Source organism: Zeus faber (genome assembly GCF_960531495.2).
Source record: "Zeus faber genome assembly, chromosome: 2".
Lineage (NCBI taxonomy): Eukaryota > Metazoa > Chordata > Actinopteri > Zeiformes > Zeidae > Zeus > Zeus faber.
In genome coordinates this window covers 39,967,135-39,990,085 of record NC_137189.1, presented here as the reverse complement: position 1 = coordinate 39,990,085, position 22,951 = coordinate 39,967,135, and the positions used below count along the sequence as shown (strand labels likewise).

Here is a 22,951-nt window from a genome sequence, read left to right as displayed (position 1 = left end):
ACATTCGACATTCGCGTCGCCACTCTGACCTGTCCATCCCGACCAGACTCTCCCTCTCCGGGGCTGTCAGTGTGGGAAAGTCCTCCTCCTCCGTCTCACTCGCTTTTCCCGCCGCCATTTTCTCCTCATCACCAGCAGAACCGAGGCTCCGAGCGGCGGCGAGCGACACGCCGCACGACTGCATGGGATCGCGCCCCGGGGTCGAGCCGCTCCTCCGAGCCCCGACGAGGGGGAGGGAAAGGGGAGAAAAACCCAAACAATAGGCGAAAAACTTTTCTCCCGGTCGCGGGTTTTTTTTTTTTTGTTTTTTTGGGGTTTTTTTTTTTTTTGTTTTTTTTTTTTTGTTTGTGTTTTTTTTTTTTTTTTTCGTTTTTTTTCCTCTTCCCCAAACGTCGTAAACCCTGGCGGGGGGAGCGAGGGGGGAGCGGGGAGGGGGATGAAAACACTCTCCAGGTTCTCCTCCGCGCGGGGCGTCACATTTTCCCTCTCTCTCGCTCCGGCGCGGGCGACGGTCGCGGGGACATGGGAGCGTGGAGCCCGGGGCGGGCGGGCGTACGCGGGGGGAGGGGGGGGGGGTGCCGTACGGGGGACGCGGCGCGTATTTTCGCCTTTTAAAAAACGCTTTTTTTTTTTTTTTTTTTTACGGTGCGGGAGCAGCGAAAGTTACGTTGTTGTTGTTGTTGTTGTTATTGTTTTTATTTGTTGTTGTTTTTTTTTTTAATTGTGTCGCCCAAGCGAACCCGCGGGCGGTGCGAGGCCGCGCGAACGACTCGTTTGAACGGCGACTCGTGTTTCCGGAGTCGCGCCGGCTTTGCGCCGAATCCGAAAACGCATTCGAGGGGGAGGGGGAGGGTTATCCGTCGCGCACACAGAAAGCGCGACGCCTCACAACATATGTGCAATGCACCTCATACCCTGGTTCCCATTGATGGCGATTTCTTTTTGTTTTATTTTTATTTTCACGTTTTCCATTCCTCGTGTTGTTTCTCGCGTGTACCCTGATGTGCTCCCTCCGCGGGAACGACGTCAGGGGCGAATAAGGGTTTATCTTATCGTAATCGTGTCTTCTGCTTTTTCGTACATGTGTGCGGTGACATGTCAACGCAGCGCACCCGGCGGGTTACGCACAATGTGCTCGAGGCCGAACACAACAGCCTCCTGGGGAAAAAATTTCTACTCGTCCGACGAACGTTTCGCTCGAGGGATGAATAAAGTATCCACCCCAACGTGGGTCCGTCCGTCCGGTGGGTGTATTCACAAACAAATGGGATCCGCTCATCGGTGTAGAAAAGGCCAATTCGGCTGCTTTCGGGAAGGGGTTCACGGCGAAAACATTTATTTATTTTTTTTGGTATTAGTACCCAGACCGGGGCCAACGTGGCGCAGGAAGTCAGTCGAATAATATAGAATAGAATGAAACGATCCGAGCGTCCGTCTCGGGTGGAAGGTGGGGAGCGCTCGGTCTCCGAGTCTTATCTTCAGAATCAGAATCGTCCTCATTGCCGAGTAAGGTGGGTACGCCAAACATGAATGCAAAACAATAAGTCAAATATGAGTGAAATGTATAAGCATATGAAGAACAATCTTTAATCGTCACACAGCGCAACGCACGCACGCACACGCTTTTGGATGGTGGCCGGTGAAATGAGGCCTCTGCGTTTAACCCATCCTGGCTCGTCCTTCCTCCGGGGGGGGGCACGGCCAGGAGCAGTGGGCAGTATTCGCGGACGCCGCCCGGGGATGAGTGTCCACCGCTGGTGAGACGATGACGTGGGCATGTTTTTGGTGGGGGTCCTAACTGACGTTTGGTGGAGGAAACCCCACGTGAGCACGGGGAGAACATGCAAACTCCACATAGAAAGGCTCCCGTTTGGGGGATAACCCGCCCGGAGCACGGCGCCAACAGCGCCCCAGGCAATCGAACCCAGGACTTTATGTAAACCAAGGCTTGTTTTTTTTGTTTGCTTGTTTCTAAATAAAGCTGTACAGTTTGAAACTTAAAACCCCCTTGAAATACACTTTGCAAATTGCGAACAAACTCGAACGCTACACAATTTGCTCGGTTAAAACGTGACTTGTTCATATGTGACGTTGACGTTAATAACGTCATTAGTTCAAGGTCATTACTTCAAATATGCAGCTTATTTGGTTTAAAGTCCCGTTCCAATCACCGTAGATTGTCGTACTCGACAACGGCGGCTTCTGCTCGAAATCTGCTGCAATTTTTGGAGAACGTCGGCGCATGGACACGGACCCTTGATGGTCTTCGCTGCGTTTCGCATCCGCCATGGAAATGAATGGACCTCTGGTGAGACGTTGTCGTTTGTCGAGTAGCACGTTCCCGGATCTGAAAAGCGATCGGGCCGTCGAAACCGCAGCCCGGCGGCGGTCGTCGAGATTTCCGAGATCTGTTGGCGGGAAATGGGAAAGCTTGGTTTCCTCTCCACGACAACAAAAAGGAGTTGGCTCAGCCGGACATTTTCCATAAAAGAGAGTTTAATTGCAATTTTTTTTTCAGTACATACAATTCATAATAAAGGGACTTGACAGAAATGGAATATAATATGCATACCATGTTTAAATTAGTAGGTGATCACGGGAAAACAAGAATCATTGTGCTTTTGTTTCCTTCGAATGAGCCATTTCTATCTGCATAGGGAGCGGGTACACATCCACGGAGGCCGCCACGGAGGCCGCCATGTTGCGCCGCCATGTTTCTACAGTGGCCCAGAATGGACAAACCTAACGCCGGCTCAAGGGAGGGCCTTTCACCTTCTTCCCGTAGCCGCCGCAGCTTCTCCTACGTCACTGGAAGGTGCGGGGTGGGGGCTGGATTTGTTGCAATCTGAAACCTCACAGCTGGGTGCCACAAAATTCTCCACCCTGCACCTTTAAATTACGAGGGAGAAAAACAAAGCCAAGGGGATGGATCATAATTCATATTGAATGACTTATTTACTCCTAAATAAATGTTTTTTATGAATAAATAATATACAAATAAATGAATAATATATTATTAATATTTAACACAATAGTATATATGAATAATATATTCAAAACTATTTCCTAAACTATTTTTGTGACTCACACTTTTCCTCTGTCAAAATAGATACTTTCGAGAGGATCAGGCTTAAAGGTTTTCCCCGATCTGCGGTTTGCATTCTTATGACGTCTGAATAAATTCTTCAGAATTCAATTATTCACATGAGGATAACATTCACACCTCAGAGCCGAACCGACTCCCCTTCACTCTGGTTAATCGTTCGCCGCAAACCCTCCCTCGTTCCCCGCGCAGTAGCGCCGACTGAACCGAGCAAGCCAAGAGTCGCAGAATCGAACCAATCTTTTTTCTTTTTTCTTTCTTTTTTCTCCACTCGCTGACTCGTCGAGGAGCGGATCTGAAAAAAAGAGTCGAACCTCTCACCACGGAACCCACGCGCAGCTGTAGCCACGCCCCCTCGACCCTCTTTGGGCCAATGAAAGGGGCCGGGCGCACTCTCCCTCTCTCCCCTCCTCTCGCTCTCTCGCTCACCCCCACCCTCTCTCCCCCTCTCTCTCTCTCTCCCCTCTCTCACTCTCTCCGCCTCTCTCTCTCTCTCCCTACCCCACTCTCCCTCACCCTCCCATCTCTCTCTCTCTCTCTCCCCTCTCTCACTCTCTCTCTCCCTCCCCCTCTCTCTCTCTCCCCCTACCCCACTCTCCCTCACCCCCTACCCCACTCTCCCTCACCCCCTACCCCACTCTCCCTCACCCTCCCCTCTCTCTCTCTCTCTCCCCTCTCTCACTCTCTCTCCGCCTCTCTCTCTCTCTCCCTACCCCACTCTCCCTCACCCTCCCCTCTCTCACTCTCTCTCCCCTCTCTCACTCTCACTCTCCCTCCCCCTCTCTCTGCCTCTCTCTCTCTCTCTCCCCCTATCCCCACTCTCCCTCACCCTCCCCTCTCTCTCTCCCCTCTCTCTCTCTCTCCGCCTCTCTCTCTCTCTCTCCCTACCCCATTCTCCCTCACCCTCCCCTCTCTCTCCCCTCTCTCTCTCCCTCCCCCTCTCTCTCTCTCTCCCCCCCTACCCCACTCTCCCTCACCCTCCCCTCTCTCTCTCTCTCCCCTCTCTCACTCTCTCTCCGCCTCTCTCTCTCTCTCTCCCTACCCCATTCTCCCTCACCCTCCCCTCTCTCTCCCCTCTCTCTCTCCCTCCCCCTCTCTCTCTCTCTCCCCCCCTACCCCACTCTCCCTCACCCTCCCCTCTCTCTCTCTCTCCCCTCTCTCACTCTCTCTCTCTCCCCCTACCCCTACCCCACTCTCCCTCACCCTCCCCCCTCTCTCTCTCTCCCCTCTCTCTCTCCCTCCGCCTCTCTCTCTCTCCCTACCCCACTCTCCCTCACCCTCCCCTCTCTCACTCTCTCTCCCTCCCCCTCTCTCTCTCTCTCTCCCCCTACCCCACTCTCCCTCACCCTCCCCCCCCTCTCTCTCCCCTCTCTCACTCTCTCCGCCTCTCTCTCCCTCACCCTCCCCTCTCTCTCTCCCCCCTCTCTCACTCCCTCCCCCTCTCTCCACCTCTCTCTCTCTCTCTCTCCCTCCCCCTCTCTCCACCTCTCTCTCTCTCTCCCCCTATCCCCACTCTCCCTCACCCTCCCCTCCCTCTCTCTCCCCTCTCTCTCTCTCTCCGCCTCTCTCTCTCTCTCTCTCCCTACCCCACTCTCCCTCACCCTCCCCTCTCTCTCTCTCTCCCTCCCCCTCTCTCTCTCCCTCACCCTCCCCTCTCTCTCTCTCTCCCCTCTCTCACTCTCTCTCCGCCTCTCTCTCTCTCTCTCTCCCTACCCCACTCCCCCCCCCTCTCTCGGCCTCTCTCTCTCTCTCTCCCCCTACCCCACTCTCCCTCACCCTCCCCTCTCTCTCTCTCTCCCCTCTCTCACTCTCTCTCCGCCTCTCTCTCTCTCTCTCTCTCTCCCCCTACCCCACTCTCCCTCACCCTCCCCTCTCTCTCTCTCTCCCCTCTCTCACTCTCTCTCCGCCTCTCTCTCTCTCTCCCTACCCCACTCTCCCTCACCCTCCCCTCTCTCACTCTCTCTCCCCTCTCTCACTCTCACTCTCCCTCCCCCTCTCTCTGCCTCTCTCTCTCTCTCTCCCCCTATCCCCACTCTCCCTCACCCTCCCCTCTCTCTCTCCCCTCTCTCTCTCTCTCCGCCTCTCTCTCTCTCTCTCCCTACCCCATTCTCCCTCACCCTCCCCTCTCTCTCCCCTCTCTCTCTCCCTCCCCCTCTCTCTCTCTCTCCCCCCCTACCCCACTCTCCCTCACCCTCCCCTCTCTCTCTCTCTCCCCTCTCTCACTCTCTCTCCGCCTCTCTCTCTCTCTCCCTACCCCACTCTCCCTCCCCCTCTCTCTGCCTCTCTCTCTCTCTCTCCCCCTACCCCACTCTCCCTCACCCTCCCCCCTCTCTCTCTCTCCCCTCTCTCTCTCCCTCCGCCTCTCTCTCTCTCCCTACCCCACTCTCCCTCACCCTCCCCTCTCTCACTCTCTCTCTCCCCCTACCCCACTCTCCCTCACCCTCCCCCCCCCTCTCTCTCTCCCCTCTCTCACTCTCTCTCCCTCACCCTCCCCTCTCTCACTCCCTCCCCCTCTCTCCACCTCTCTCTCTCTCTCTCCCTCCCCCTCTCTCCACCTCTCTCTCTCTCTCTCCCCCTATCCCCACTCTCCCTCACCCTCCCCTCCCTCTCTCTCTCTCTCCGCCTCTCTCTCTCTCTCTCTCTCTCTCCCTACCCCACTCTCCCTCACCCTCCCCTCTCTCTCTCTCTCTCCCTCCCCCTCTCTCTCTCTCTCCCTCACCCTCCCCTCTCTCTCTCTCTCCCCTCTCACTCTCTCTCCGCCTCTCTCTCTCTCTCTCTCCCTACCCCACTCCCCCCCCTCTCTCCGCCTCTCTCTCTCTCTCTCCCCCTACCCCACTCTGCCTCACCCTCCCCTCTCTCTCTCTCACTCTCTCTCCGCCTCTCTCTCTCTCTCTCTCTCCCTACCCCACTCTCCCTCACCCTCCCCTCTCTCTCTCACCTCTCTCTCTCTCTCCCCCTACCCCACTCTCCCTCACCCTCCCCTCTCTCTCTCTCTCCCCTCTCTCACTCTCCCCCTCTCCGGTTCTCTCTCTCTCTCTCTCCCCCTACCCCACTCTCCCCTTCTCCCCCCCACCCTCCCTCTCCCTCTCTCTCCCCTCTCTCACTCCCTCCCTCTCTCTCCCCTGTCTCTCTCTCCCCTCCCCTCGCTCTCTCGCTCACCCCCCCTCTCCCTCTCTCTCCCCTCTCTCACTCTCTCTCCCCCCTCTCTCACTCTCTCTCCCTCTCTCTCCCCCTCTCTCCGCCTCTCTCTCTCACCCCCTCACTCTCTCCCCTTCTCTCTCCCCCTCACCCTCACTCTCCTCCTCTCCCCTTCTCTCTCTCCCCCTCTCTACCCCCTCACCCTCACTCTCCCCCTCTCCCCCCTCTACCCCCTCACCCTCACTCTCCCCTTCTCTCTCTCCCCCTCTCTACCCCCTCCCCCCCTCCCCTCCCCCCTCCCTTTCTCTCTCTCTCCCCCCCTCACCCCCCTCTCACTTTCTCTCTCTCCCTCTCCCCTTCTCTCCCCCCCTCTCCCCCCTCTCACCTCCTCTCTCCCCTTCTCTCTCCCTCTCTCTCTCCCCCTCTCACCTTCTCTCTCCCTCTCTCCCCCTCTCCTTCTCCCTCTCTCTCTCCCTCGCTCACCTCACTCTCCCCCTCTCACCTTCTCTCTCCCTCTCTCCCCCTCTCCTTCTCCCTCTCTCTCTCCCTCGCTCACCTCACTCTCCCCCTCTCCCCCTCTCTCTCCCCCTCCCTCTCCCCTTCTCTCTCTCCCCCTCTCTCCGCTTCTCTCTCTCTCTCCCCCTACCCCACTCTCCCCTTCTCTCTCCCCCCCACCCTCCCTCTCCCTCTCTCCTCTCCCCTTCTCTCTCCCCCCCTCCCCCCTTCTCTCTCCCCCTCACCCTCACTCTCCCCCTCTCCCCTTCTCTCTCTCCCCCTCTCTACCCCCTCCCCTTCTCTCTCCCCCCCTCCATCTCTCTCTCCCCCTCTCCCCTTCTCTCTCTCCCCCTCTCTACCCCCTCCCCTTCTCTCTCCCCTCCTCCCTTTCTCTCTCCCTCTCTCTCTCCCCCTCTCCCCTTCTCTCTCCCACTCCCTCTCCCCTTCTCTCTCCCCCTCTCTCTCCCCTCTCACCTTCTCTCTCCCTCTCTCCCCCCCTCTCTTTCTCCCTCTCTCTCGCTCACCTCACTCTCCCCCTCTCCCCTTCTCTCTCTCTCTCTCTCCCTCCCTCTCCCCCTCCCTCATATACGTACATGATCGTCCTGCTGGTGGAAATGTCAGCCCTGCCCTCCAGCTGATGACGGGCTTCTTTTAAATCACTGGAAGACGTCATGTCGTCCTGGGGAGGGTACATGTGTTGTCATACATTGATAATGAGCGTCCCCCTCCCGCTCAAGAAAAGCATCCCCGACAACCCTGATTTTCATCGCTACATCACAGCCTGCGCTCACGCGTCTCAAGCGCAAATGAGGTGGAAAAAAAAGCGCAGAGGGAACTTCGCACGAGGAGATGATGTCATGATGTGGATTTTTTTGTTGTTGTAATATAATATTTGATTATATATGGATGTAAATATTATCTATACACATACATGTATTCCATTAATACTGTGATATTATTATTATTACCTATTTTTTACCTACAGTATGTTTGATGTGAGCTGCTGTAACACTGCTATCTCCCGCCAGCAATGAATAATCTATCTATCTGTCTGTCTGTCTATCTGTCTGTCAATCCATCTATCTATCTATCTATCTATCTATTTTTCTGTCTGTCAATCTATCTATCTATATATTGTATCTATCTGTCTGTCTATCTATCTATCTATCTATCTATCTATCTATCTATCTATCTATCTATCTATCTATCTATCTATCTGTCTGTCTATCTATTGTATCTATCTGTCTATCTATTGTATCTATCTGTCTATCTGTCTGTCTGTCTGTCTGTCTGTCTGTCTGTCTATCTATCTATCTGTCTGTCAATCTATCTATCTATCTATCTATCTATCTATCTATTTTTCTGTCTGTCAATCTATCTATCTGTCTACCTATCTGTCTATCTATCTGTCTATCTATTTGTCTATCTATCTATCTATCTATCTATCTATTTTTCTGTCTGTCAATCTATCTATCTGTCTATCTATCTATCTATCTATCTGTCTATCTATTTGTCTATCTATCTATCTATCTATCTGTCTATCTATCTATTTGTCTATCTATCTATCTGTCTATCTATTTGTCTATTTGTCTATCTATCTATCTATCTATCTATCTATCTATCTATCTATCTATCTATTTTTCTGTCTGTCAATCTATCTATCTGTCTATCTATCTGTCTATCTATCTATCTGTCTATCTATTTGTCTATCTATCTATCTATCTATCTATCGATCTATCTATCTGTCTGTCTATCTATCTATCTATCTATCTATCTATTTTTCTGTCTGTCAATCTATCTATCTGTCTATCTATTTGTCTATCTATCTATCTATCTATCTATCTATTTTTCTGTCTGTCAATCTATCTATCTGTCTATCTGTCTATCTATTTGTCTATCGATCTATCTATCTATTGTATCTATCTGTCTGTCTATCTATCTATCTATCTATCTATCTGTCTGTCTATCTATTGTATCTATCTGTCTATCTATTGTATCTTTTGTATCTATCTATCTGTCTGTCTGTCTATCTATTGTATCTAGCTGTCTGTCTGTCTATCTATCTATCTGTCTGTCTATCTATCTATTGTATCTATCTATCTGTCTGTCTGTCTGTCTATCTATCTGTCTGTCTATCTATCTATTGTATCTATCTATCTATCTATCTATCTATCTATCTATCTATCTATCTATCTGTCTGTCTGTCTGTCTCTCTGTCGTCACACATATCATTCATATGTGTAAATACATACATATACATCCGCTGCTTATGTTGATGCTTTTCGGTTCCCAAACGTTCATCCACCAGGAACGGTTGAGAAGACAAAACGTCTGAGACGAAGGAGGAAAGTTCAGAGCGTCGGCTCAGACGCGGACTGACGTGGCGCAGCGTCACGCTCAATGGGCGGGGATTCACGACGCGTTCCATTAAACCCGAAACTCGGAAGAATCTGCACTGCTACTCGGATGCGCCCAAGGGAGCGGCCGCTGAAGTCGCAACACCAGGTCAGCATTTCGGGGCGGGTGGTCGGGGCCGGCGTTCACCGATATAACAGATCCGAAGCCCCGGCAGCGGGGTTCACGGTGAATACGCGTCTACTTGGCTCTTTGAAACATGTCTTAAACCCCCATCGAAACCCCTCCGTAGTTTGTAGCTGGTTTGACATAAGCCGCGTGCCTTGTAGACTCCACCAGCTCGCCAGGCAAACGCGCGTTTAATGCGGATGAACTCCCATGTTTCCCCGAACAGAGGTAAAGGAACCCGTTCGGAAGGGAGCGGGGGGGCGGTCTGGCAATAACCGACCCCCGATTGACCGACTCCCGACATCCGAAGCGACGCAGCATCACCGCTGTCGACGGCCTTGACAGCGGTGACGTCACACGACGCAGGCGTCTCTCCAAAATGGCGGAGGCCGAGCACAGGGGAGGTGAGTGGCCGCTTACTGTTCACCGTTCACTTGACGGGAGGCAACGCGGACGCGGCGCCGTCCGGCGTCCGCGGACGACCGCGTTGTCGCGCCGTCGAATGCAACGAATCGCCCGGAGGAAAAAAAAAAACAAACCCCCCCCCCACGCACACACACACACACACCGCCCACCGCCAGGCGGCCACCGCGCCGAGTCAGGGGAAGATGACGTCACAGGCCGCGATGCATTCTGGGGGAATCTTCCATTTTAGGAGGAGCCGGGCGACGCGGCGTTCGCGGCGCGTGGGCAGGATGGGAGCTACGAGCTTCCAAGATTCAAGATTCTTATTTGTCACATACATATACATACTTTCATACATATATGCAGTGAAATGTAATAAGGTGGGAAGTTCTCCTTCCTACCCGCTGACAACCATGCTTTGGAACCTGGGGGAGGGGGGTTGCTGCCTTCTATTCTTATTTATCCGGCGTGACTTCAACAGTAACGCGAGTCGCCGGCAACAGCCTCCAGTCATTAAAAAAAAAAAGGTAAAATAAAAACAAAAAGTTAAATTGCCTAAAAATGAATATGATAATAGAATGCATAGGCTTTAGTATGGTCAGAGACATTTCTGTCAGCCAGCTAACTCTGGTACTGTCGCTCTGTTATTAATTTTCATCGCTTTATCGGCGGTGGTTGATCTGAAACAAATCAAGAGTCTTCCCGCAAAACCTCCAGCTTGGTGTAAAGCCAGTTTGGCTGAGGGCAAATGCCTGAACACTCTTCAAGTTGTTGTCACGAGCAGGTGCAACCGTTATTTCTGTCTGACACGAATTGCAGCATCAATAAAGCGGCGTTGCGTTCGCATTAAAAGCAGGCGATATATACGTCCAAGTCAAGTTTATATATATCGCCCTTTGTCGCAGTACAGTCTCGGGGGGGGGGGGGGGGTTCACAAACCCACAATTCACATCGAAATCAACGACATCCCCTGGTCTGAGCTCGGGCCTTTCTGTGTGGAGTTTGCATGTTCTCCCCGTGCTCACGTGGGGTTTCCTCCACCTCACGTCAGTACGGACCCCCACCAAAAACATGCACCCATCATCGTCTGACCAGCGATAGACACTTATCGCCTGGTCCCCGGACGCGTCCACGTATGCTGCCCACTGCTCCTGGCTGTGTGGCCCCCCGGAGGAAGGACAGGCCAGGATGGGTTAAATGCAGAGGCCTCATTTCACCGGCCACCATCCAAAGCATGTGCATGTGTATGTGTGTGTGTGTGTGTGCAAGCATGTGTTGTAGTGTGGTGTGCTGTGTGACAAATAAAGACTCTTTCTTATTCATCCGGGCAAGGGAAAAACTCCCAGAAAACCCTTAGGGTGGGGGCGGAAGGAATAAACCCTGAGAAGGGGCCACAGAAGGAGGGACCCCCCCCCTTCCAGGATGGCCAGGCGGCAGTGGATGCCAACTGGGCAACAATGATGGTAGATCTATTTAACTCTCGGAATTGCTATAAAGCCAGCATGTCGTTGAGCGTAAGGCTCGAAATGGTACATAAGGAACCACTAGGTCAGTAAGATACGATGGTGCTAAGCCGTGTAGTGTTTTATAAGTGAGTAGCAAAACCTTAAAGTCGCATGAGGTAAACTGGGAGCCAGTGAAAGGTTGGCCAATATTGGTGTAATATGATCAAACTTTTCTAGTGCTGGTCAAGATACTAGCCGAAGCCTTTTGGACTAATTGAAGGCTCTTAAATACTAGACATGGGAAGGCCAGGCAGCAACACATCACAGTCATCTAGGCGGGATGTTAGAAACGCATGAACTATGGTCTCGTATCTAACGGCTGTATCTTAGCAATATTGTGAAGATGAAAGAATGCAGTTCTGGTAATGTTCTTAATATGCAGTTGAAAGGAGAGCGTGGGCTCAAATATAACTCATACATTTTTTTCTCAAGCTACTTTGTGTAATAGTACAACTATCAATGTTCAGCAGTATCCTTAAACAGGTGCCTGTGCCGAGCAGGACCAATAAGCGGCATCTCAGCTTTCTCATGAGTTGAAAAGCAGGGCATTTCAAGACATCCACTGTTTAATTTCAGCCAGACATGCCTTTAGGGGGTGACAGTTGCGTGGTTTCGTTAGTTCTAAGGGCATGTATACATAGTTGGGTGTCATCAGCATAGCAATGGAAGCTAATTCCATATTTGCATATGATATCTCCAAGAGGCAACATAGAGATGCTAAACAGTAAGGACCGAGTACTGATCCCTGCGGGACCCCACAAGCAACACTACAATACATACGACAAATGAAGAAAGAATAAACAACTTAGTGCGACTGGTTAAAATTTCCGACTCTTCGTTCGTTTGATTCAGTTGGTTGTGACTTTGGGTGAATGAGAGACAAAGTCGGCTCTTGAGTTGTAAATGGAATTCTCACGGGCTGATGCGCATGCCTGACTCACGACTCGCAAATCGGTTCAGGAGTCATTGCCTCTAGTTGAGGCGCATTCTTGACTCATGACTCAGGGATCTCGGGTCCTTTTTGTCGGCGATTCAAGTCTCAGTTGGGGCTGCAGTTGCCCAGTTGCGAACAAACGAGTCTTGCTGGACTGACTCACGACTCCAGAGTCATTTAAAAGACTAGTTTGAGTCTTGAATGTCTTGCATGCTGTTGGAGAATTTCTCCTGCGTGGTCGGTGAGGTTAATCTGCCCGCTACAGGGAAAACAAAACTGGGAGTATTAAAGATATTTATTCTGCAGAATAAAGAGAAAGATTCAGTGCTGCTCCAAAGCAGTGTTCTGACCAGTCTGCCCCTACTACTGACGGAGAGGGCTTCATACCGATGAAAGGTTGTGTGCCATTGGTCAGTTGTCATTTACAAGACTGTGCCCCCTCAGTCATCAATTGATCGAATCCAATCAATGATGAGAGCTCATACAATGGTTTAACAGTCAAACTCAGGTCACAGGTACAATCTGACTATGCCATCAACCAAACACACAATGCTCTGTCAAGTTACCCTCATCTCCACGCAAGGTTGAGTGAAGGAGGAATGTGATCTGGTATTTTCAATACGACAATTGGCATTGTTTAGATGACAGTCTCTTCATATAAACTGAGAGACAGTCATTAAAACCCAGAGGCAATGTGTTTTTAAAAGCTACATAACATACAAAAGGCTATTGTCCGATATAAAACATGTAAAACATCATTCAAAGAATTGATCAGGTGCATTTTTCTCTGGCAATGTCCCCACGGTTAGTTCAAAGAGACAGGCGTGTAGACTACGTCTTGACCACGTAGCTGTGAGCAACACAAGACTAATGGTGTGGTCACACCGCCGGCGATAGGGTTTTGGTGCACCCGGCGTTGGTGGGTGTATTGGCTCAAAATCGACTGGCTGTTGTTGGCGTGCCAAACAGTTAAACCTTCTCCTTTTCCATATTCAATTTACGCCGATCAGCCACACCATTAAAACAACGGAGGTGAAGTGAATAACACTAGTCATGTCGTTCCAATGGCACCTGTCCAGGGGTGGGATATATTAGGCAGCAAGTGAACAGTCAGTTCTTGAAGTTGATGTGTTGGCAAGCAGGAAAAATTGGCAAGCGTAAGATAGAAAGGTGTAGGAAGGTGTCAGAATACACAGTGCATCACAGCTTGCTGTGTATGGGGCTGTGTAGCTGCAGAGCGGTCAGAGTGTCCATGTTGACCCCTGTCCACCACTGAAAGCTCCTTCAATGGGAACGTGACCCTCAGAACTGGACCATGGAGCAATGGAAGAAGGTGGCCTGGTCTGATGAATCATGTTTTCTTCATCATGAGGATGGTTGGGGTTAGGGTCCGAACTGATCGAGCATCTGTGGGATGTGCTAGAGCAACACGCATGATCCATGGGGGCCCCACCTCACAACTTCCAGGACTTAAAGGATCTGCTGCTCAGGTCTTGGTGCCAGACACCACAGGACACCTTCAGAGGTCTTGTGGAGTCCATGCCACGATGAGTCAGAGCTGTTTTGGCCGCACGAGGTGGAGCTACACAATATTAGTGGTTATAAGTGGTGGTTTTAATGTTGTGGCTGATCTGTGTAGATAGATAGCGCCGTTTGTATTTATTTTCATTAAAATGGTGGAGCTGTTCACTTAGCAAATGAAATGACCTCTTGAAAAATTGCTTGAATCATCTTCTAATCGAATCTTCTCCACGAAGCCGTGGAGCTGCAGCTGGATGAAGCCGAGCTCCGTTTGAAATCTGTCGCTTTACAGCGCATGTGTGCCGGCAGGTGTGTCCGTGCCTTTATCCTGTATTTGGTGTGTCGACGTAAAGCTTTTACATTAATTCCTCCTTAATTGTGTTGACATGGAACAACTTGTTGCGCACCAATAGACAGTCAAGGAAGTAGTGTGCTTCCAAGTTGGTATCACGGTAAGACATGAACCATATATTTAGTGAAAATAAACCATTTTACTCCGCAGTCTGGCCTGTGTTTGCTGGGTTTAAAGTCACTTTGTGTCACGAGTGCCCTTGTCACAGATTTTTAAATTTATTTTTTTGCCCCTGGTGACGGGCCGGCTGGCTGTTGCCTCATTAGGTACGCAAACACCTTATGTTGCTGTCAGTCTCTGGTTGGAGGATAGCGTAGAAAAACACACACAAGGGGTTTTCTGCCCCGATCGGGGAACATTTCTCAATGAGCTCGGCATAGACTTTGGTCTTGAGGTTGTCACAGAATATTATCAAATGCTTTGTGTGTGATCATGGTTATGAACCTGCAAAGGAAGCTCACAGATGTGGAAGATGAACTGTTTTTACGGCGTTTACATTGATCACCCCACTAATTGGCTGCAAATTGACGCCGCGGCTGTGACAAATGTCTCCAAATGTGCTCACATCAATAAGGCAAACGGGTCCTGTCCTCCACCTGCCTTTTATGTCTCAGAGGTGACAATTTCCTATATTGATGCTTCATTGTGAACGAGGACATTCAAGATTCAAGAGGTTTATTTGTCACATACATATACATACGTTCATTCATATATGCAGTGAAATGTCTTTGCAAGGCACCCGGAGATAATGCACAATAATTACTAAACCGAACATAATAGCTAAGCTAATTCCTACCTAGCGACTAACTGAAACAAAAAAATATATATTATTCTAAAAAATAGAATAATATATATAAGACATTATCACAGTCATATCAAACATTAGACATTCATCACACCTATGCTTGCAGAAGAACGACGACGGGTTTCAGCGGGGCACGAATGGTGCGGTTGCCAGCTTGGCGCTTGCCATTGTCAAACATATTTAGAACCCTAGGGGTGAAGCTGGGCCACTGTTTGGTTCACTTCAGCAACCGCAGATCGTCCCGAACACCCTGAAACGCTAAAGCAGATGCAACTTATCTGATCAACTGCACCAGCCGGTCTCAATTAATTCCTGTCCATTAAATAAGTAAAAAAACAGATGAAGACACAAGTGCTAATTGAAACAGGCCTACACACACACACACTTATTTTTATTTATATATATATATATATATATATATATATATATATATATATATATATATATATACACAAACCCCAATTCCAATGAAGTTGGACGTGTTAAACGTAAATAAAAACAGAATACAATGATTTGCAAATCATTGTCAAGCTATATTCAAATTGAATACACTACAAAGACAAGATATTTAATGTTCAAACTGTTAAACTTTATTGTTTTTTTGCAAATATTGACTCATTTTGAATCTGATGCCCGCAACACGTTGGATATAGCTTTAAAATGATTTGCAAATCATTGTATTCTGTTTTTATTTACGTCAGCATCCCAACTTCATTGGAAGTGCGCGTGTGCGCGTGCATATCTCTCCATTCTATCAAACTCCCCCCGGTGGTCCAGTGACGTCACAAGCTTTCTGACATCACAGTGACGTCACTGTGACGTGACGGTGCGCCACGTCGCGTCAAAAAGTTGTGCGCTTTCACAAGTGCGGTTGCGTCGGCGAACGAGCGTCACAGAACAGAGGAGTCCACCCAAACTGCCCGTTGCTGTTTTTGGAGCCGGTGGTTTCTGATGTGTTACTATGGACGTATTTTCTTCTCGTGGAAATTCCAAATACTCTGGTGAGCGAGTAAACGGCGTCAGGATTGCGCCTCCATCGGGGGGAGATGGTTGGCCGTTCGCGCTCGGCTTGGGAAGCCCGCTTGATTTGATCGTCGGGCTTCCGTGCTCGGCATCATAACTGAGGTTTTAAGAAGTTTTACAGGATTAGAAAAAAAACGAACTTTTGGTCACTTCACTTAAGACTTTGACTATCAAGTGAATGACTATTATTAAAAAGATAACTGCATCGACAACAATGCACCGATTTCGGTGACCTCGCGCCTTTTTTTGCACCAAACTCAGACATTTTCTCTTTTCAATCTGTATTTGGAAAAAATAAATAGTGACCGTGTCTTTTTATCCCTTGATAGAGCTCAACTCGTTTTCACCCGAGGTGGCCTTACGCACCCAAGCCCACATATATAATATTTACTGTTTTCACCTTACACAGAAAAACCTCTTGCATATGACGGCGCACATTTTTATATACCCTTATCAGGCCCACAAGGGGGAAAATTGCAATTTCTCTGCAATTACCCATCCTAGTAGCCTAACCTATCTAGGAGCAGTGGGCTGCCATATCGAGGTGCCCGGTAGCAGTTAGGGGGTTAAGTGTCTTGCACAAGGATACCAGGAGGACTTCCCCTGACTAGACGACCCCCTCTCCCTCCTGAGCTACTGCCCCCATAATAATTAGATATTAGATTGTCTCTGGTGGGGAATGGCGAGACCCGTGGCCATCCAGCTGGAGAAGAGGAATAAACAGTACATGCGTTGACGTAGCTGAGCGGCCCCGGCCCCCCGCCGTGGCCCGAGCCATCGGAACCAGCAAGCGCTCCCCACTGCGACAGCATCTGTTCCGACACCCGCACTTGCTGTGCACACTTGCGAGCGACGCTTCTCTTCCGCCGCCAGTGCGGCGTGTCATTTGGTGCGTCGTCTCGAGTCCGATTTGGCCGTTTGCCTGCGCCGTTGAAGGCATGGACCGCCATGACATCATAGCTTTCGGGCCGTACCGCTCTCAACTCAGGCAGTCATTGTCATCGTCGGGCCGGGCCTAGAAGATCTTTTCGGCGGACACTGGCTGTGGGGGCGATAAGGTTTATTGAAGTGTGCTCTCTTGCTCAAAGTAAGTGATGCAGACTTGCTTTTACTACACATGTTGTTATTCTAGTCAGAATTGGCCACGCTACAACTCCCACGACCGTAAAGCCCCAATCCCAGTGGGTGAGCTACACCATTTTTGTGGAACGTTTCGGCCAATAGTTGACGAGATGTCACACTATTTGCGCAACATTTCCTTCTGGGGAAAATAAGAGTGCGGCTGAAATATTTTACCATACATTTCCGCACATTTTAGTGTTTTTAGTATTTTTGGAGCTTATCACCGGGTCCTCATGACATTTGGGGGAGAAATGATGGTGGAGAACGAGTGTCCAACCCATGCATGAGACTCTTGACGCCACTGGAGAGCTCCCTCAGCGATAGGCTGCTTCATCCAAAGTGTGGGAAGGAGCGCCATCGCAGGTCCTTCCTTCCTGCGGCTGTCGGACTGTATAAACAGCAGTGCAGCCAGCAGACCACGCACACACACACACACACACACACACACACACACATCCCTGTGGAAAATCCAAGCACAATTTTTTAATCAAAGAAAAAGTACGATCCCTGATGTGCAATGTGTCCAAGTATGTGCAATACTCTTAGTACTCTGATTCCTATTTATGGTGTTTTTCTTCCTACATATTTTATATTGTTTATAGTGCTTACCCTCATATGCTCTCTATTTTCTGTTGTCACTTTTTGTTTATCTTATCTTATTTTATTCCACTGCATATATGTACGACCGTATGTATATGTATGTATTTTAAATATTTTTTTCCGCGCACACATCAAAATGTCGTTTCCCTCACCCCCAATGTAAAAATCGAGCCTATATGGAAATTGTCGTTTTGGGAGCAGTTACATTTCGCCCGAGAGGTTTCTCTAAAAAGAAATGCAAAATAAAATCCAGTGCGGCAAAGAAATCCAGTGGCAGAGGCACTATTCCTAGACTGTTCTCCCAGCACTCATATATATATATATATATATACACACACAGGAACAGGTTGGACCCTCTGAACAACTCCTGAATATGCAGCCACGGCGCGCGCACACACACACACACACACACACACACACACACACACACACGCCACGCAGGGCCCACTTTAACCACCTGTCCAGTAATGGTGGGTGTGCTCACTGCTCTCGTGGCCACGCCCTGCGCAGGTAAGGACGACCCGGACAGCGACGATGAGGTGTACGAGGTGGTGGACCTGACGGAATACACCCGGGGTCACCGCTGGTGGAGCCGGGTGTTTGGATACAACTCCGGTCCGGTCGTGGAGAAGTACTCCGTGGCCACGCAGATCATGATCGGAGGGGTCACCGGGTGGTAAGGCGCGGCGATCTCTTTTTGTCCGAAATGTTGACATTTCCGCCGTGGAGGGGGCGGCGGGCTCCGGGTGCCATGGTGATTTTGTAAATTTTAATCAAATTCTTCCCGTGGGGCGGATCAAACTGCTCTGATTGTAGGTTCTGTTTTTTTCATCGGCAGGTTGCGAAGGGGAGAAAGTAATCCGGGGGAAAAAAATGATTTATTGAGTTGAAATGGGTGGAGCTGGAAAATTGCATAATTTGGACAAAAAGCAGATCAAAAACGGGACACAAATGATCAATATATTCAATTTTTAAATCAACTTTAAGAGTGGTAAATTCAGTTTGTCTTCATGGTTAATCATCATGTTCCTCATAATGCGTCATGTTCTCTATTATCCTAAAAAAAAGCTGCGCAGGTTACCTTTTCCAGAGGGTCGGGAAGATGGCGGCCACCGCCGTGGGCGGAGGGCTCCTCTTGTTGCAGGTGAGGACACCGCGGAGACGTGCGGCGTCACCGGATTCACGTGTTGGTGCTCTTGTACTTCTGAAGGTGGTGGCTTCCGTTTCTCTGGGCGGACACCGACCAGGCCTCCTTTTGAGACTAAGCCGCACCTTTAGTCCCGACCCACGGAAACTGCCTTTTTTCGGTTTGGGAACGTTGCCGCGAGAGTTGAAAACGAAGGTGGGGCGCCCCGGAATTCCGCCCGCGCCGCGTCGCAGCTTTTCCCGCGTACCGGGTCCGGGCGAATGGATGGACTTCCGGGTTTGTGCTCGCCGTGCCTCGCATGTGAAGCGTACTTCCCTCGGTAGATCCGGCAGCCGCGTTGGCGTTGACGCGGGAAACCTCATTTCGCCTCCGTCTGGGAGAAGCCGCGTGCGCAAGCCGGTTTGAACGGGCCGGCGTGGCTGGTGTTTTCAACCCTGTCGCCCTCCCACAGGTGGCCAACCACAGCGGCTACGTGCAGGTGGACTGGAAGAAGGTGGAGAAGGACGTGAACAAAGCCAAGAGGCACCTGAAGAAGAAGGCCAAAGCCGCGCCCGAGATCAACTCCTTCATCGAGGAGGTAGGGAGCCGCGATCCCTCCTGCCTTCATCGTCCCCTACTCCCGCTGCGTGCGTTGACCCGTTCGGAGCAACTTTAATAAAAAAAAAAAAAAAAAGACGTCGGGGCGGTTTTGGGATTTGGACGTGGCACCGCCCGTTTGCTGCGTTACGCACATTTTTAGTGTTTTTATTCCAACTGGCGCACAGTTGGTGCATTATTCCAAATAGCCTATCCCATAAACATAGCTCTATTCCCTCCTATTTTGTACCCACGCTTTGTGTTACCTTTTTGAGTCTTTTTATTTTTTATTTTATTTATATTCTATTTACTAACTTTACGTTTTAGGAATCAGTTGGTTTCAGTAGGTGCTAGGCAGGAAGTAACAAATTGTGCGTAATCTCCGGGTGCGTCGCTGAGACATTTCACTGCGTATATGTATGAACGTATGTATTTGTATGTGACAAATGAACCTCTTGAATTGAACTCACCGACACCGGACGGGTGGAGATTAGGCCTGATCTTTGACTTGATCACACTTTTGATCCGGACCAACCCAAATCGCGTTTCCCACTCGCGGTTCGAGATTAGCCTCAGACTTGCCCCAAGTCTGCCCTGGTCCCGAAGGAAGACGACAGCTGATGTAGGCGGAGAAGGAATCTTAAATGAAAGCTGGGCTGAGGCAGCTCTTATCTTTGGATCAACGGGCGCGGCCTCCGGGCGGCGCAGGTTGATCTGGAGTAAGACCAGAGAGAAGGAGCTGACTAGTCCTCCATCACCTTAGTCCAGAACGCGTTCATCTTGTGGTTAAGAAACGTCTCAGAGAGGCATTTTTTTAAATTCAAGAATTCAGAATGAATTTGAATAGGGTGATCTTGAGTCCTGATTAAGATTGAACTTTTCAACCCGCCTCCCCCCCTCTACAGGATGTAGTCTTGTAAAAATAACGTGCGCCTACATTTCATTTCCTACCTTTTGATGGGCTGTATTTGGATACTGGAGGCTCATAGAAAACAGCGACGCCCTCCGGTGGAGGCTGCGGCACATTACAGCAACTACCCGCATAGAACAGCTGGCAGGAGAGCTCTTCATGTGGGTTTGCTGATTTCCCCATCGTTGACTCGAATTACCGGCGCGGACTTTTAACCTGTGACCGGGAAAGTTAAAAGGAAAAGTGGGACCTCTGGTGGAATCAGCTGGGTCGGTGCGCGGAGCACAAAATGGCAGGACTGTTACTTTCTGGATCTGATCTTTTTTTTTTTTCCCCCCCCTGTTTCTTCTTCTTCTTCTTCTTCTTCTTCTTCTTCTCACAGGCCATGGACTTCCTAAAAAGGAACATCGTGGTGTCCGGTGGGTTCGCGGGCGGCTTCCTGCTGGGCCTGGCCTCATAAAGAGGAAAAACAGCACAAAACAAAAAAAGCCCCCCACCCCCCGCTGTTCAGGCTCCTGGGGCGCCGCAGGTCCCCGGCCGAGGATCTGCTCCCGCAACTGTGAATCCGCTCGCGACACAGGACGCGTTTGTTGTTTACCTCTCGGCCCGAGGCGCCGTCTCCTCCAACAAGACATTGTGAATAATAATCCTTTGAGCCGGTGGTATTCAAACTGTGGGCCGCGCCCCCCTCCGCCCCAGTGAAGTGTGGTGTAATTGCAAGGGGCCACAAGAAAATTAAGGTTTAAAAAAAATAATAATAATAGAAATAAAAGACCTTTTTAATATATATTTTAAGCACTATTGTGGCATTACTAGTTTAATTTCATTAAATATGTTGAATATAATATTGTATTAAAATTGATAGAATATTATTATTGTATATATTATTAATATAATTTGCTCATATTTGAATTGATTTTCATTATTTATTATATTTTTTCAGTAGTTGTGCACCTTGCTGCCCCGTTACCCTGTGAATTGGGCAATTAAGCCACAAATGAATGCGACGACTCCACGTGGTTTACTACGAAGTGCATTCGTTTGCATATGACGCATTTTTTTTATTTGGACTTTTGGAGAAGGGTGGGGGGGGGGGCTCGGCCAAAAAAGGTCTGAATACCACGGCTTTAAACCATTCCCCACTGGACTATGTTACTATGTCCTGTTTTTAAAGGACTGGAAGAGGTTTGGATCCTCTCTTCCCGTCGCTCAGGATGAAGAGAGATATATGTAAACAGTATGCGTCAAATATACAGCCCCCCCCCCGAGACCTGTACATAAACATACCCAAGAGTAATATTTAATACACGCAGCATGATGGCCTTGGGGCGAATAAGCGACGACGCAACACGTCAACAAACCCACGCTTATTTTGTTCTTCCGGTCGTGGCCGAGCACTGAACGCACTAAGTCTGGCTCATTAACGCCTTTTTAATAACCGCACACGGCCGTGGGATATTCTTGTCACCGAAAGTAAAAAAAACAAAAAACACTACATAAAAACAATACATAAAAACAAATCCCTCAAATCTCACACTGGTCCCGTCGTCAAGGCGATCATCGGTGTAAAAACAGTTTCAATGTGTAAACGTTGTCATAAGGTAACAATGAAAAGAAGAGTGGGCTGCAAGGCGAAGGGCGGGGCCTTCCAACGACTTGAGTGATTCGCTGGTTTTAGGGTTTTTTTTTTTTTTTTTTTTTTTTATCTCTTTTGCTTTTTGCCCCCTTTTTTTTTTTTTTTTCCCCTTCATCCGAGGCGGGAAAATCCGGGTTCTGAGAGAAAAACTCCACTCCGGGGGGTTTTGTGTTTGCTTAAACTGGAGCGAAGACGCGGCAGGACTTCCATACCTCCTGAAATCGGGAGCCTCCACCTCTGCTGATAGAACGTCTTGCAATATGTGCACTACAACGTCTCGACCTGGGCCTTGGTGGCCATTCCTAGTTTTCCCGGTGACTATTTATTTTGTTTTGTACGGTCATATTTGCTGTATTTTGGATTTGATTTTAGCGTTTGTTTGATCTCAGATGATTTCTGTAAATATTGTCTCTTGTGTTGACGTTTTGAAATAAAGTTGCCTGTATTTTGCTTTTTAATCATATTCATATTCCGTGTGTGTGTTTTTTTTTGTTTTGGTTTTGCAAGATAGTTATTGTGGGGAAGACACAGCATGTCTGTTTTGCTTTGAGTTTAAACCGTCGTCGTAGTCGTCATCCCTTCTGACGCCAGATCGAGGGGACTGAGATAGAATAGATTGTCATGAAAATGATAATTACATCGTTCACAAGAATGATTAAATATATTATCGCCGGCCGCGGTAGCGCCCCTCCCTGTTACCATGGAAACTCGTCCCTTTATTCATGTGGGCTCTCATATTTAAGCTTTTTTTTTTGTTTTGTCTTCCTTTGTTTCTTTCAGAATTTGCATCGCTTCTTACACGTCCACATTTGAACCTTCCGGGTTTGTTTTTTTGTGTGTGTGTGTGTGTGTTTTTTTTCCCCCTTCAAATCTTTTCTTGTACATTTATAAATGGCGTGCGGTGTGATCCACACACATTTTAGGTTTGGTGTTTTTGTGTGAAAGGGAAGGGTAACCCCACACAACACTTTTTTATTTATTTTTTGCTGCCATGCATGTGATGACCACATCACCGGCCAATCAGATCGGCGGCAGCCGCTCCGGACGCTCCACCAATGGGGGGAAGCTTGCGGATGATGATGCTGCTGATGATGATGATGATGATGATGATGAGCAGAGAAGTGATGCGGTGCCATGGCAACCTGCAGGCGTCCCC

General features: G+C 49.3%; 2 protein-coding genes and 1 long non-coding RNA gene across 4 annotated transcripts in view; 1 reads left to right on the top strand and 2 right to left on the bottom strand.

The window, feature by feature from the left end:
• LOC307227516 (lysine-specific demethylase 6A-like) overlaps positions 1–493 on the bottom strand; it is a 60,863-nt gene extending 60,370 nt beyond the window's left edge. For both annotated transcript variants that reach the window (XM_079996863.1, XM_079996864.1), the window contains exon 1: positions 30–493. In XM_079996863.1, coding sequence (XP_079852989.1) covers positions 30–184 — 155 coding nt within the window. In that variant the 5' untranslated portion in view covers positions 185–493. The remainder of the gene's footprint in view (positions 1–29) is intronic.
• A 1,985-nt stretch (positions 494–2,478) lies between these two features.
• Positions 2,479–9,104, bottom strand: LOC307248139. The gene is made up of 3 exons (XR_013844762.1): positions 8,989–9,104; positions 7,330–7,415; positions 2,479–2,889 (listed from the first exon to the last, which is right to left on the bottom strand). It is a non-coding gene; the product is annotated as an uncharacterized lncRNA (long non-coding RNA).
• Positions 9,105–9,529: 425 nt separating this feature from the next.
• On the top strand, positions 9,530–22,258 carry LOC307248138 (FUN14 domain-containing protein 1-like). The gene is made up of 5 exons (XM_080024401.1): positions 9,530–9,663; positions 18,037–18,202; positions 18,595–18,670; positions 19,125–19,250; positions 20,542–22,258. Exons 1-5 carry the CDS (start codon positions 9,639–9,641, stop codon positions 20,617–20,619), a joined length of 471 nt encoding a protein of 156 aa, XP_079880527.1. The 5' UTR covers positions 9,530–9,638; the 3' UTR covers positions 20,620–22,258.
• The last annotated feature ends 693 nt before the right edge of the window (positions 22,259–22,951 follow it).